Here is a 15,650-nt window from a genome sequence, read left to right as displayed (position 1 = left end):
CCATGAAGAGCTTTAAAAGTGATCAATAAAATTTTAAAGTCAATTCTAAAACATACTGGGAGCCAGTGTAATGAAGCTAAAATAGGAGTAATGTGGTCATATTTCTTTGTTCTGGTTAAAAGCCTGGCAGCTGAGTTCTGGACAGTCTGGAGTCGATCAGTAGATTTTTGGGTTAAACAAGTGAAAAGGCTGTTGCAATAATCCAGGCGTGATGAGATGAAGGCGTGTAAAATGGTCTCGGTGTCCTTAAAAGTTAACATAGATCGAATTTTTGCTATATTTCTAAGTTGATAAAAACATGATTGAACAAGCTTTGTGGTGTGCTGCTCGAAATTTAAATTACTATCAAACCAAACACCAAGGTTCTTTGCAACAGGCTTAATGTGATTTACTAGGGAACCAGCAGATGGCAGTATTTGTTTTCCCATCTGCTGGGACACGATGACCAGGATTTCTGTTTTGTCTGAGTTCAGTTGGAGGAAATTATTTGACATCCATTTTTTAACTTCACAAAGGCAGTAAGTAATTTTTTTTTTTGGAAATAGGGATGCCCTGGCTGATATAGTACCTGATCTGGTTTATAAGGTCAGTATTGGTGCTGATCCTGATCCAGATCCAACATAGGTCTATCATTTCAATGCATCTGTAATATTAATTCTAAAAATACTGGAATCAGCCTGTAAAATACCTACTTTATGAAGATGAATGTATAATACACAAATTCAAATAGAAACAAAGAGATTGAACTTACCATTCTTGTAAAAAGATCGGCAAAAAGGACATTTATTTTGAATGCGCTGCCCGGAAGTCGCATCCACGGTTTACTGTGGGTGACTTGACACTGGTAAAAAAAAAACCCCGACCCGCATGTAAGTTAACTGAACAGCAAACATTTTGTTGCAAACAAGGTGTTATTCATAGAAAACAGTCCGCCCAGCTGGGTTACCGAGGTGTCAATCATCTGTCTTCAAAAACAGGCTGTCCTGATGAGAAAACATGCCTGAAATAAAAGTAACACCACTGGGTGAGTAACGTCCCAGTGGCTAAGTTAGCATCTGCATTGCTAGTTCCGTCAACAATAAATGTGTCTAAAACATTGAAGGTCTCTATTCACTAAATGTCTGGCTCTGTTTGAATAGTAATAACTTGTGTATCTACTGCTGTTATGAAGTCAAAAACAACTCGCAAGTTTCACCATTTATCGTTAGTAGCTGTTGTTAGCTGAGGAAGCTAACTTAGTGGTCTTACTGGCGCATTAACTAAAAGCTTTCCTTCAACTTCACTGTTCCCTCTCCAAGGTGCTGGACAGGATGTCGGCCGCAGCTGCATCCTTGTCTCAATTGGAGGCAAAAATATAATGCTGGACTGTGGAATGCACATGGGATACAATGATGATGTAAGTTAAGTAGCTTATGGCTTAGAAAAAACAACCTCTGTGTAAGATGATCAGTACGACATGTTTTTTTTTTCTTTGGTTTGGTTTCTGTCATGAACAACGTACACATGACACACTTGTTCAAACATTTACATAAAAGTGCTAAAGTACTAAATACATAAATTCATCATGGGAGCTTGAAACTAAAGGTGCACAGACAAGGTGTTAAGAATAACCTGCTCCAAACCATCATGTCTCAGCTACTATGCAGACTTATCTATAACTATGCAGACTTATCTATAACTGATGCAGCATTACTCTAAATTAAAGCTTCATAAATTTATAAAGCACCTTCAATCTCACCTCTTTCAGTTTTGTTAAATAAAAAGTTTTTACAGATGTTGCCTGCAATTTATTCACCGGGTGGTTGCTGTAATACAGGAGTGTTGTTGGCTAGCCATACTGACTAACCATAAGTTACAGCTGAAGATTACTTGTCAAACTGACTAGTCAATCTATTGAAAATATAAATAGCAACTTTTTTGGTAATCAGTTAATGTTTTTTTAAAGCAAACATTCTGTAGTTGCAGCTCCTCAAAACTGAGGATTTGCTACTTTATACCATTGTCAATTGAATATCTTTGTGAGGGTGGTGGTGGTGATGGAGCAGTGGATAAGACACATGCCTTTGGTGTAAGGGACCCGAACCCGGGTCTCTTACACCAAAGGCATGTGACCTGAGCAAGACACTTAACCCATCATTGCGTGTGACCTCTGACATGCATAGCAATTGTAAGTCGCTTTGGATAAAAGCGTCAGCTAAATGAATAAATGTAATGTCATAGACCAAGCAATGATTACCAAATTGTGTGGAAATTTATTGATTTTTTTACAGTTAAATATACCTACCTTTTTTACGTAACGTATTCTAATAGGCAACCCTTTCACTTCCATAACCAGCAGATTAATCAATAATGAAGACAACCTTTACTTACAGTATCAAATTGCAAGTGTAATCCCTCTTCTCTGCTCTTTAGCAGCATCTTCAGTGACTTTAGCTAAGTACCTGCAACTGTCTTCTTTCAAATGTTTTTTTTATTTTGAATGCGTTAATAATAATGTAACTTATATTAATATTATAAGTTCTAGCATAATGCTAATTGAATGCCACTCTCTTTTGTCATTGCAGAGACGGTTCCCTGACTTTTCTTATATAACCCAGAATGGACGTCTGACAGACTTTTTGGACTGTGTAATCATCAGGTTTGTTGTCCTCATATTTACATGATCTAGTGCCATTTCTCTCTTATCAACATGTATAAAATAAATAAAACAGTCCAGTATTCTGACATGGCTACACCTGTTCCTTTCTCAGTCATTTCCACTTGGACCACTGTGGCGCTCTGCCCTTCATGAGTGAGATGGTGGGCTACGATGGACCCATCTACATGACCCATCCCACCAAGGCTATCTGTCCCATTTTGCTGGAAGACTTCCGCAAGATCACGGTCGACAAAAAGGGAGAAACCAACTTCTTCACCTCGCAGATGATCAAGGACTGCATGAAGAAAGTTGTACCTTTGAACCTCCACCAAACTGTCCAGGTGCAGTGCCGATATCATTTTTGATGTGCCCAGATATCCAGCTATTAATCATTTCTGCACCAGCTGCTCGTCTCTTTTGATGGCGAATCAAGCTGTTTTTTGTTGTGCTGCTGGCAGGTGGATGATGAGCTGGAGATCAAGGCATACTATGCAGGCCATGTCCTGGGAGCTGCCATGGTGCAGATCAAAGTGGGATCAGAGTCTGTGGTCTACACTGTGAGTGTAAACAAGTTTGTACTGTATCAAACTTAGTGAATTTGACTGCCAAGATCTCAGAATAATGTCTTTTTTATTTTCAGGGAGACTATAACATGACACCTGACAGGCATTTAGGGTAAGTGGCCTTTACTGCATTTAATTATTGTATGCTGGAGTTTATGCCCACGCACTACACAGTGTCTTCATCCTTGTGTTGTACTTTTGCAGTGCTGCGTGGATTGATAAGTGCCGTCCAGACATCCTCATCTCAGAGTCCACATATGCTACCACCATCCGTGACTCAAAGAGATGCAGAGAGAGGGACTTTTTGAAGAAGGTGCATGAAACCATAGAAAGAGGAGGAAAGGTAATTCTTTACTTTGTGGTGGAGGTTTTTTTTTTTTCTTTATATTACATTATGGGGAAGGGATGAAGGTTTTACAAACATTCAGTGCAAATTTTCAAATGTTTCCTTGTTATCTTTTCAGGTTCTCATTCCTGTGTTTGCCCTCGGAAGAGCACAAGAACTCTGCATCCTGCTGGAAACATTTTGGTAGGGTTGTTCTTCAGTTTTTAAAACAAACTCCAGAGCCAAAATTCAAACAAGTTTTGTTTTACATTTTCAGTAAAGCTTTGTGAATGTACAGTGCACAGCATAAATGAGTACACCCCTTTGAAAATTAAGACTCTTATCCATTTCTCAGTGAATATGAGACCAATTATATTATATTTATATTATATTAATTCTATACCATAACAGTGAGGTCTCGTAGCTTCTCTAGGAAAAAAACAACAACATTTTATTCAAACGAGGTTTTTATTATTATTATTATTTATTTTATAAAATTATACACCCTATCAACAAATTCTAGTAAATCTAATATTTTGTATGGCCTCCTTGACGTTTAAGAACAGCAGCAAATCTTCCAGAACAAGACTTGAACAAGTTGACAACATACAGCTACATCTATCTTTCTCCATTCTTGAAGAATTAACTCTTTCAGATCCTGGATGCTGGATGTAGAATAAAACTTGTCTTTTCAGAACTCCCCACGAGTATTGGGTTGAGGTCTAGAGACATGCTTGGCCACTGAATCACTTTCACCCTGCCTTAAATGTATGTTTTGGGTCATTATCGTGTTAAAAAGATTTTCTATGTTTAAATACCTCTCTTAATTGATTGATTGATGTTTGATTGGACTCAACTCTTGGTGGATTCATGTTAATTATAATTATATCAGTTTTCTAAGACATTCATTGGGGTTTACTCATTTTTGCACCATGATCTTAAATGTTTTGGTTAGATTTTTTCCAGTTTTGCCTTTTGTACTGAGTGATCTGATTTCAAGCCAACAAAACAAATATGCACCAATATTTTATTGTATAGGATCCCATATAAAGTATTAATTTTAAAGTGAGATGGATGTTTGTCTGAGAAATTTGTTGGGGTGTACTCATTTATGCTGTGAACTGTAAATAATAATAATAATGATAATGTGGTGTAATTCAACTCAGCTGAACCTGATTTATAAAACACCTTCCATACAAATGTGCAGCCCAAAGTGATTCACACAGCAAAAATGAGAATTGCACATGATTACAATACATAAAGGTCCAAAATTGTCAGCTCCCTTGAATAGCTGTATTCATTCAATTAAGCTTGATCAAATTATGATGGTGTGTGAACTTAATCATATCAAGTGGCAGCAGACACTCTAATTACCTCCCCTCACCAACCAGGGAGAGAATGAACCTGAAGGCCCCAATCTACTTCTCCACTGGGTTGACGGAGAAAGCTAATCATTATTACAAGCTTTTCATAACATGGACCAACCAGAAGATCAGAAAAACATTTGTACAGAGAAACATGTTTGAATTTAAGCACATCAAGGCATTCGACCGCTCCTACGCTGATAATCCTGGACCTATGGTAAGTATCATTTTTCCTCCAAAGTGTGCAAGCTTTTAAGAAGTTATAGGAGGAAAAATAAATGGCAGTGAATAACAACAATGTGTACACTTTCAGGTGGTGTTTGCCACACCGGGCATGCTGCATGCTGGTCAGTCGTTGCAGATCTTCAAGAAATGGGCTGGCAATGAGAAGAACATGGTGAGCCTTGTAAACAAATTGAAGATGTTTTTTTGTTTTTTTAAAATAACATTACTTGATAAACAACTAGTTCTGTTTTTTTAGGTCATCATGCCTGGGTATTGTGTACAAGGAACAATCGGTCACAAGATCCTTAATGGGCAGAAGAAACTGGAGATGGAAGGGAGATCAACAGTAAGAGCTTTATAATTTCACCTTCATCTCTTAGTTATGGGATCATACTGTATTTTATTGCTTAAATTATTTCTGTCTGTTCTGCAGATGAAGTTGTGTATTTTACACATGGAACTAATGACCTCCATCATGTTATCCCACCTTTCTCTCATCTTCCTTGTGACTTATGTTTGTTGCAGAGTTGCTTTAAGAAATGCTTATTCACTTTCTTGGTGGGAGAAAATCTATACGACTGTTATACCTCTCTGTTAAACCATACGCTATGGCCAGAAGGCAGTTAGCTTAGCAGAAATACTGATAGCAGGAAGAAACTGCTAGCCTGCTGTATCCAGTGGTAACAAAAACTGCCTACTAGCGCCTCTGAAGTTCACTTTCTAACATGTTAATTTGTGAGACTTTTTTAGTTGTTTTTACAGAGAGCAGGTAAATATTTTATAAATCCTCACAAAACAAATCACCTTTACATTTACATTTGTGTATAGGTTAAACAAACAAGGTGTAATATGTTAATTTGTGAGCTTTAGACAGAGGCCAACTAGCTGTTTCACCCTGCTTCCAGTTTTTATGCAAGGCTAAGCTAATGTCTCCTAGCTTCATATTTAAGGAAGCAGGAATCTCCCAAAATATATTTTAAAAAACATGAAATTGTGATCCAGGTGAAAAACAACACATGCATAGTGACTGACATTTTTTTCTTTAATTCTAACAGCTGGATGTGAAACTACAGGTGGAGTACATGTCCTTCAGTGCCCATGCTGATGCCAAAGGCATCATGCAGCTTATTCGTATGGCAGAGCCTCGAAACATGCTGCTGGTACACGGGGAGGCAGTAAAAATGGAGTTCCTAAAGGGCAAAATTGAGCAGGAGTTCAGTAAGTGCATCTCCAACCGCGGCTTTCACACATCAATAATGTTGTGCTTGTTATAAATAATTGGTAAATGAATGCAGGCTTACAGTAAGACGAGAAGGCACCGTCAGTGTTGTTAAAGTTTCTGTTTTAAAATGGCAGGCATAGATTGCCACATGCCAGCTAACGGAGAGACAGCGACTGTGACAACAAACCCCAGTGTGCCTGTGGATATCTCACTCAACCTACTCAAGAGGGAGATGGCTCTCGGAGGTATGTTTTGTTGATGGTTGAGAAACCTTAGGAATTTGTTTGTTTAATTCACAGCCTGAGGAGTAATAAAATGGCACTAGGGCTGAATGATTTTGAAAAAACATCTAATTGCGATTATTTTGACTCATATTGTATTTGCGATATTTGAGGGAATGGTCATTTTTACATCATTATAATATTATTATATCTAAATGATTATGGTGAGATTTTTGCCAAGAGCTGTACCAAACAAAGATGTTTTCTTAAAGGTTCACTGTGTAATATTTCTGAAGATCTATCAACAGAAATGCAATATAAGATCCATAACTATGTTTTCAGTTGTGTATAAAGACCTTATATAATAAAACATTATGTTTTTATTACCTTAGAATGAGCCATTTATATCTAGATAACCGTGGGCACCCCCTTCCATGGACGTTGCGACGTTGCATCGTCATGTTTCTACAGTAGCTGAAAACAGACAAACAGCACTACAGAGCGTGTTTCGCGTTTTTATATACAGTCTATGGTTTCGTCACTAAGTTCTTCTGGTTCTTCTTCTGGTACAATTCAGGCAGTGCAGACACTCATCACTATGTTGAATACATACGTTAGAAGAAGAAGTAGTAATAATATACTGCAGGGGTCTGCAAATAAGTTTTGAATCGGAGCAATATCTTCAACCATAAGATGGTGGATGAGAATATAAGCCATAATATTACTTCACTTAGGCTGTTGTTTGGTAAGCTCAGTTGGAGGACTTGCAACCCTAAGATTGAGCTTTCAATCCCACCTTGGGACATCGTTATTTATGTTTTATTTTTTTAAATAGAAGATTGCAATAAACAAGCTTTCTCGCGCCTTTATTTTGTAGGCAAAACTACTAAAGAGGAAGTGATTATGTGAGTAACTGCTGTTGTTATGACTGAGATCTTTTTTTAAGCAAAGTATTTATTTATTTATATTTTTTGCAGCTATTAAAGCACCATAATCTGGTAGCGGGCCAGATATTATTGTTGGCGGGCAGTTTTGGCGAGGGTCGATAGAGAATTATTGTGTTTCCTTGTCAATGTTTGTATAAACTTTATTTAATATGTGGTTTATAATGGACAGTGGTGCAGAAACAGTAATAGTGTTTCACACTCTTGGCTTACATTTTCCATGTTGTCTGTCAATGGCAAAGTCACAATAATATATGGTTTTACTGAATAATTAAGTAAATATAATTTCTTAATAAATATACCTAAAGAAACCTCATTTGGCTTGACTGGCCACTCTCTGCTATCTCAGAAGAGGCACCTTTTGTGCTGTGTCAGACACCGTAGCTGTCCTACCCTCTTTGAAAGGTTAGGGGGCAGTGGTAGACTGGACAAGAGTGTTCCAATTCACAACCCTCATGACTAGATGCCACTAAATCTGAACCTTTAAGTCTGTAGAATATCATGTGCAGGCCAGGACATCTCTGCAGCACAACAATATATAATTTAAAATGGGATCAATTTGACACACATTTTGCCTTGCGATTTGAAAAGTGCTGTAGGCCATATTTCGATTTGGATAAAATTTCGATTAATTGTTCAGCCCTCAATGGCACACAGTTTGTCCTTGGTAACAGTGGTTTTGGTACAGGGTGCCTACACAGTTTCACTTTAAGGATTTTGTTTATTGAGCTTGACCTTTTGACTTCTGTTGATTTGTGCAGTGTACTTTACTAGCAATCTTGCCCCATCGCACATAAATGTCATGACCCAAATTAGTTGTCGTAATGACAAATGTCGTGACTTTCCAAGCTTCTCAAGACTTGTTCAAAGAATCTGTCGCTATTATCCCTCGTCTTTTCAAACTTATGTTCGATTTCTGTAGCAGCTGGCTGAGATCTGCGATTCAAGACTATGTTGCTTTTACATACAGTTCTATTGTGTTATTTGTGTAATTATTGTGAATTAAAACGTTGCACATAAAACACAAACATTCATTTTACAATCAGAATAAAACACACAGACATAGAGTAGATGCACACTAATTAATAACAAACAATTGATCCATATAAGAATTTCCCAACACATACTGATGTAAAAATTATATATAATAAATATAATCCCACTTGTTAATAATGTCAAAGATAATAAATGTTTGGACTGATTACAGAAGAGCTAAGGTGTTACTTTATTACGATTTGGTTCATTTTAAAAATGCTGTTTTTGCGGGCATTCTTGCCTAAAAATAAAGTTGTTGAAAAAAAATGACATGTCTGAGCACCTTACACCTAAAATTGAAATATAATAGCAGTTGAGTAATGTTGTCCAGCAAAGATATTTTTAATTCTGCATTGTTTGAACCATTGAAAGTATAATGCAAAACGCTTCAAATTGCCATTCATTCATCACTGTTCAGATGTTATTATTATTGCCAGAGCTGCAGCTAGTTGGCAATGCATAGTACAGTGGGTTGCCAGATCATCGGCCCACATATCAAGCTCTTTCACACTTCATCGTAATAGACTGCTTTTTGCAGAAAATGCACAAACCCTGGCAACTCTGGTCCAACAGCTGAGATTGTTTGAGATCTGTAAAATTATTGTAAAGGACAATTCAGCAGCACCGTCGGCATCGTCCATACCCAAATCTATGCCTATGTGTTTATGTAATTATTTACTTCTTTATCCATGAATGTTTTAAACCATTCTTGTGTTGAAGGGCCTCTTCCTGATCCCAAAAAACCTCGCACCATGCATGGAACCCTGATCATGAAAGAAAACGTAAGTTGGCTCTTTGGATTTCTAACTACTTTTGTGACCTTTTACATTGATGACCTGCAGTCTAGTGGGACTTGCTCGGGTCGTCACGTTCGGCAGACGGTGATCTACTCCCTTGTTTTCTTTCCCATGAGCACAGAGTCTGAAGCTGGTGTCGTCGGAGCAGGCCCTGAAAGAACTGGGCCTCAATGAACATCAGTTACGCTTCACCTGTCGTGTGCAGCTCCAGGACCCACACAGTGACCCCGACACACTTCACAGAATCTACACACACCTCAAGAGGTTACTTGGCCTCCTGCATCTGTTTACTGTCTGCACCTACACCATCCACTCTCTGTACTGTCCTCCTGTGAACCACATCACTGTTTTATGCCTTCTTTTTTACTTGTTCACATTTATTTACTCCCAGGGTCTAATTTCTTTCAATTTCTTTTAGTATATTTGTGATGTACGTGAGCATATACAGACACATATGTGTCATTTCTGAGATTTTTTTCTTACCCCTGTGTTCCTGGATGCTTGTGATGTGAGAGATGTTTCACTTCTGAATCATGTTTTTATTTTCGCTGCATTTTGTGACATGTAAACTGACTGTTATCACCCCTGGCTTTTGCATTTCTATGCTTCAGCGTGTTAAAAGGTTACACCATCCAGCACCTCCCTGATGGCACAGTCATGGTAGAGTCTATTGTCATCAAAGTCTCCTCCTCCACTGAAGACCCCAACACTAAAGTCCTACTACTCTCCTGGAGTTATCAGGTAAAACATTTTCATTGTTGTGAAGATGGGCACCTCGGGGACTAAATGTTCTATGGAGAAAATGAGAATCAGTTCTAAGAGGATACTTTATTCCAGTGCAGGGAGGTTACAACAGTTTGTGGTTCTGAAAATGCTTTAAAATTTTATGAAGGCATCTAAATAGTCTTTTAAATGCCTTGCACATTAGACTTGTTTTTAATTTAGTTCTTTATTGTCCAGTGACAGGAAATTCTTTTGGCAGCAAGGCAGCATAAAAACATAACCGCAATAAAAACACAATAAAACTGTCCCACAGTTTTCTGTGGCAGGCCAGAGAGAAAGACTTTACAGCAGCTAATTAATTGTACAGGTTATAAAAACATGTACAAGTCTCTCCAGGTTTGGTTTTGACTTATTGTTGCGATCTGTTTAAGTGGTAAAAAGCTAATTTTGAAACACTAATTGATTGGTTATTTTGGAAACTAAAGTCAACAATTGGGAAGGTCCCCAATGTTCCACACTTTATCTTTTCTTTAAATAAAGGAGGAATTTCTTATCTCTTCACCTCAGCACCAGAAACAACAACAAGTATCGTAGCATCTTCTGTTTTATCTTAATATCGAGGTGAAAACATGTGACTCATCCACTGGTGTATACCTGGATATGAAGGTTAAACAAAGTGGGGCTCTTATTATGCAGATATGTCGTAAGCCATTGAAGTGGCACTGAAATCTAGAAGCATAAGAATGAACACCTTTCAATCTGTGCTTATGCAGAGATCATTGACAACTCTGACAAGAGTGAGGTCCGAAAATGTATCAAAAGACAGAAGCAGTAAGATAACTGTAGAGGTGATAGTAAACAGGCACCCAGGTATTTATAGCTCTTCACAGTTTTGACCTTAGAAGCTCACTGACCACTGGCCGGTGTGACGACTGATTTCAGTTTAACTGACAACCACTCTGTCATCTGCAAATTGTAGTTGTGACAAGACATACACCTGTGGGGATAAATTTATGTCTTGAATGTGTATTTGTGCCCTCAAAGTGCTTGCCTCAACCCTGCTCAGCAGCTGAATCCTGGGTCCATATTTATATAGGCAACAACTGTTAGGTAACTAAACGTCAAGCTTATATATGGAACAATATGATACCTAAATTAATAAAATGTATTATTTTCAAAATGATATTTACTAATACGGCATTTACATTTTAGACTTTAAGTAAGCACTGGCAAGCTTACTTGCACGGATTGTTTTACACGGCATAAAAACATGTTGCCGCCTGCATGTATGTGCAGTATTAGATGATGTTGAAAACCCCCTGTGGGCTGTGTTCACACCTTTTTGTGAAGAACTATTTTTTTTTTTACTACAGGTGGGTTAAAATGAATCATCACACAATCCTGGAGATACACCATAACGCACATCTCAAATATCATAGCTCTGCTATAATTTGTAATAAATAAAGAATATATAAATAAGATTCTACAATAGATTTTTACTATTTAATTCATATATCCTTCATGACAGTTAGGCGGGTGACTTCCAGCTAAGGGGACATGATTGTGTTCAAAATAGAAGTTTTAGTTTGCTCGTGACTTGTGCACATTATCTTTATGAGAGATCAAAGTTTTATTAACTACTGCTGATTTAGTTGCTTCTGACAGAATCATCCCTGAGTCAAAATCCCCTACCCATTACAAAAAAAAGCATAAAGTTGTAACCTTGGTTTCTGCAGAGACATCACGTTCCCCTCTGCATCTGCAGGAGTATATGATGACAGTTTTCGATAAGAAGCTTTTTCATTTACTACTTGTGGAACCCTGCCCACGCTATTTCCTGTCCCAGATCCTCTTCGCCACAGCGCACAAGACATTTTTGTTGGCAGAAATCCAGCCTGACCGCATCACCAGGGGGGATATCAATTAAACATTCTTTACATACCCACACAGTCCTGAGGTGGGGTTTGATCAGCCATGAAAAGTGAAAAACACTCGTGTGGGCAGACATTATGAGAGTAGGGTCTTTGAATTTGATAAAGGTTGAGGGTGCTGAAAACCTGCCTGTTGAACTCAGTCAATGCGCAATGGAAGTAGAGTGGTTTCTGCGGCTTTATATGTTACATGCAAAGAGCAAGAAAACAGAAGATACAGTGTGTATTTTTGCCTCTTTGTCATCTTAAGAAGATTGTTTAAAACACAGAAGGCAACTGGTTTTACAAACTGTACAGAATCCTTTTCATGGCAGGAAATGCACAGGTCTGCATTTAATTGTCCGACCTAAATGTAATGCTGTTATGTTATAACGGTTATAAAAACACCTGTGCTTCTCCTTTTATGTCTTTATTTATTTTATTACAGGTGTCAAGTTAATAAAAAAACACAAATCATGAAATAAAGAAGAACAAATACAAATGTAGTTTAAATAAACTAAAACATTAAGTGTAAATTAACCATTTTAAGTCATTAGTTTCAACTATAATGCTTTTCTGTCATCGTTAGCTAAATGTTATTGGTGTTTTGGACTGTTGGACAGACAAAACAAGACATATGAATGTTGTCTTGACCCATAGGACAATTTCACAAGCATTTTCACTATTTTCGGACATATGAAAGACCAAACAATGAATCGAGAACATCTGTAGATTAAACGATGATAAAATAACATTAGTTGCATCCCTATTTCACTATATTATGCTTGTGGAATATCAGGTTTACCTATTTAGGCCTTTATTATTCATGAAACAATCACTCCGCCGGTAGTACAAAGCCAGTAGTAAGTCTTTTTAGCCTATGACTGCTAACTGCAGGCATAGGGTAAAAAGGTTGGGAACCACAGTGACATATAATATATAGTTACTAGTCAGTCCTCTGCAATTCCTCCTTGTACCAGTAGCACTCTCAGGTTATCTGTGTTTAAGTTAACATGCGTTAACTTGCTTTGTAATTTACTACAACGCTTCTTTTTTGACTTTTATGTTCTGGTTTTCTTTGTCAGGACGAGGACCTGGGGAGCTTTCTTTCAAATCTACTGAAAAAAGGACTTCCATCTGGACTGTGCTGAAACATCTTTTGTCCCAAAATTATGAAGATTTGAAGGACATTTTACTCTAAAAAGAATTCATGTGCCGTCAAGATTTTGAACTTGGATTTCTAAAGTCTTGAGACTCCCTCCCATCGCAGAGAATTTCACGTTCTTATTGTGTAAACCTCATCAACATTAAGGCTGAATTCCCCTTTCACTGTTGGGATAGGGATCCTTAAATGAACCCGTTATCTTAAATGTATCCAGGCTGCTGCCCTGATTGTCTTTTTTTAGTGATGTTGCAGACTTTTTCATGGACTCATTTATAGACTGAACTGCACAAGATAAAGAAAAATAAACTCATATACTGATTTCTCCCTTTATTTTGATGTACAAAGCCAGTTTGAACATTTTTATTAAAAAAATAAAAATTTTACAACATAGAAAATTACAATGACAATGAAGCATATACAGAGCTATATTTATAGCAGGCATGTGCTTTACCCCCTTCGCTCATCCATCTGCAATGTTATAAACACCCCTCCTCCTTCTGACTCTTCTCCACAGCCATGTCATCTTTAAATGCTTCCATTTGAATTGGCTGGTGGTGACATAGTAAAGCACGGGGTCCATGCAAGTGTTAAGGATGACGAGCGCCATGGTGACCCGCCTGGCATTGTAGATGGCATTGACAGAGGAGCATCTCTGGATGATGTCCATTCGCCTAAGGAGATGCAGCAGGTACACCACATGGTAGGGCAGGAAGCAGAGCAGCGTTATAGCCAGGATGGTGTAAATGACTCTCACAGCTTTTTGGGCTGTTTTAGTCTTTATCATGGAAATACGGCTCGCAGCCAGTGGGTAACACACCAGGGTGATCGTGGAGGGCAGCAGGGAGCCGAAGATCAGGCTCACCACGCTGTAAGCCACCAAACGTGAGCTCCACTCAGTCTTGTCGAAATTCTCGAAGCACTTGTGGCTTCCAGATTCGTCGTCATTGGTTTTCAGAGGCCCCATGAGGATAAAGACTAGCATAGCTACTCCAACCACACACCAGAGCAGCACACTCACAACCAGAGAGCACCAGAGGCTCCGCAGCCTCAAATAGGTGTGAGGATGTACAGTAGCCATGTAGCGATCCACACAGATACAAGTCATGAAACAGATGCTCATGTAGATGTTGGCAAACAACATAATCCCGGTGACACGGCAGACGACATCTCCAAACACCCAATTGTTTCCATTGATGTGGTAGTGGATCCTAAAGGGTAGAGTGCAGATGATGACGATGTCTGCCAGAGCCAGATTACTGATGTACACACTGAAGGCTGTGCGGTCAGTTGTCCTGAAGGTGAAGGCGATGAGGGCTGCCAGATTCCCCGGTAGACCTACAAGTAAAGCTATGATGTAGACTGTTGGGTAAAGGTAGTATTGGTACTCTGCTGAAGGGGTACTGCAGTTGTTGTCTGTCACATTCATCATTGCAGGTTATGGTTTTGTCAGTGTAGTCAAGTGAAAGTCAGACAGCGTAGGTTGATTCTCATAAACGCAGGTTCTTTTCTGTAACTGTATACAAACATTTTTCCATTCAGAGTTTTTCCACTTTACTTTCACACCACCATCTTTTTTTCTGCTTTTAACACATTGTTTTGGTTCCAGAAGCTGACTCCATCATTCTGTATGGTGAAACAGAAAAGGCTGCCCAAAAGTAAAAAGCTAACAGTTTCACTTCCACTAGTGTTCTTGAGAGATGAAATATTTCATCATACTAATTACTTGCGACAACATACATAAATGTAATTTCAAGAATGAAAACTTTTCTGTAACATTAGATTTCTATTTGTAAAATCTTAACCTAAACTAAACCTAGACTATATATACTAAAACAAAACATGAAATAACAAGCCTTTTGGAAAAAAACACTTACCAAGTTGTTTAGGGGCTCCTCCGCCTGATCTCCGAATGCGGAAAGCTGCGCTGCATGTTGAAAACTTGAGATGAAAGCTCAGTTTTGTTGCTACACTTTACATGTGCAGCTCTTCAGAGTGTACAGTGAGTTTATACCATTGCTGCTCTCTGCTCAGGGCTCCTCATTTCCTGTTTCCATTCAGATGTAAAGTTAAGAAAGGAGCAGGAAACGATAGCATGCAGTATGCTACGCATACAGTCTTTTACACGGTGCAGTGTAATAAGATACTTTATATCAAGGCATCAAGTACCAAGGTAATTTATGTATCCTCAAACAAAACAAGGTTGTACAACCAAATGATAGTTTGTTGTCCCTTTATGCTACGCACATAGAACATAACGGATAATTAAAATTCTATAACAATATGGTAACACATAAAATAAAACAAAATAGTAAAACTTCCATTAAAAGTCTAGTCTCATTAGACGCCTGTTTGTGACAACTAAATGCACATCTCAGATGCCTGGTCTGTTTTTTAAGAAGTTTTCTTTATGTATAAAACCTCTTAAAGCCCACTGGGTACATACACCAATGTATAATTTATTCAGATTTACCAGCATGGTGATTTAAATAAGAGGGGGGGGGGGGGGGGGGGGGGGGTA

General features: G+C 38.2%; 4 protein-coding genes across 10 annotated transcripts in view; 1 reads left to right on the top strand and 3 right to left on the bottom strand.

The window, feature by feature from the left end:
• Positions 1–1,232, bottom strand: part of LOC123975203 (ceramide-1-phosphate transfer protein) — a 3,693-nt gene extending 2,461 nt beyond the window's left edge. The window contains exons 1-2 of the mRNA XM_046056474.1: positions 947–1,232; positions 752–841 (exon numbers count right to left, since the gene is read on the bottom strand). The gene's annotated coding sequence lies outside the window, so the exon portion shown is untranslated. The remainder of the gene's footprint in view (positions 1–751; positions 842–946) is intronic.
• The window catches only part of LOC123975176 (basement membrane-specific heparan sulfate proteoglycan core protein-like), a gene marked incomplete at its 3' end in the record, with an annotated part of 647,231 nt that overhangs the window by 236,873 nt on the left and 394,708 nt on the right, over positions 1–15,650 (bottom strand).
• On the top strand, positions 831–13,450 carry ints11 (integrator complex subunit 11). Its single transcript, XM_046056441.1, has 17 exons — positions 831–1,024; positions 1,299–1,396; positions 2,565–2,638; positions 2,751–2,979; positions 3,097–3,195; positions 3,279–3,313; positions 3,406–3,544; positions 3,666–3,730; positions 4,918–5,107; positions 5,204–5,287; positions 5,372–5,461; positions 6,171–6,333; positions 6,472–6,582; positions 9,258–9,319; positions 9,456–9,598; positions 9,946–10,075; positions 13,053–13,450. The coding sequence occupies exons 1-17, from the start codon at positions 997–999 to the stop codon at positions 13,116–13,118; spliced, it is 1,806 nt and encodes a 601-aa protein (XP_045912397.1). The 5' UTR covers positions 831–996; the 3' UTR covers positions 13,119–13,450.
• On the bottom strand, positions 13,445–15,131 carry LOC123975194 (lysophosphatidic acid receptor 6). The gene is made up of 2 exons (XM_046056457.1): positions 15,007–15,131; positions 13,445–14,645 (listed from the first exon to the last, which is right to left on the bottom strand). Exon 2 carries the CDS (start codon positions 14,559–14,561, stop codon positions 13,593–13,595), a length of 969 nt encoding a protein of 322 aa, XP_045912413.1. The 5' UTR covers positions 14,562–14,645; positions 15,007–15,131; the 3' UTR covers positions 13,445–13,592.

Source organism: Micropterus dolomieu, linkage group LG08, assembly GCF_021292245.1.
Source record: "Micropterus dolomieu isolate WLL.071019.BEF.003 ecotype Adirondacks linkage group LG08, ASM2129224v1, whole genome shotgun sequence".
Classification (NCBI taxonomy): domain Eukaryota; kingdom Metazoa; phylum Chordata; class Actinopteri; order Centrarchiformes; family Centrarchidae; genus Micropterus; species Micropterus dolomieu.
The sequence above is the reverse complement of the archived record's forward strand: the minus strand, read 5'-3'. Positions and strand labels throughout refer to the sequence as shown.

Excerpts from the sequence above, each read along its gene's own strand:
- ints11 (XM_046056441.1), top strand. The coding sequence starts at position 997 with ATGCCTGAAATAAAAGTAACACCACTGG. Across the intron at positions 2,639-2,750 it reads TTGGACTGTGTAATCATCAG|TCATTTCCACTTGGACCACT; the intron begins GTTTGTTGTCCT and ends TTCCTTTCTCAG. Across the intron at positions 3,545-3,665 it reads CCATAGAAAGAGGAGGAAAG|GTTCTCATTCCTGTGTTTGC; the intron begins GTAATTCTTTAC and ends TTATCTTTTCAG.
- LOC123975194 (XM_046056457.1), bottom strand. The coding sequence starts at position 14,561 with ATGATGAATGTGACAGACAACAACTGCAGTACCCCTTCAGCAGAGTAC.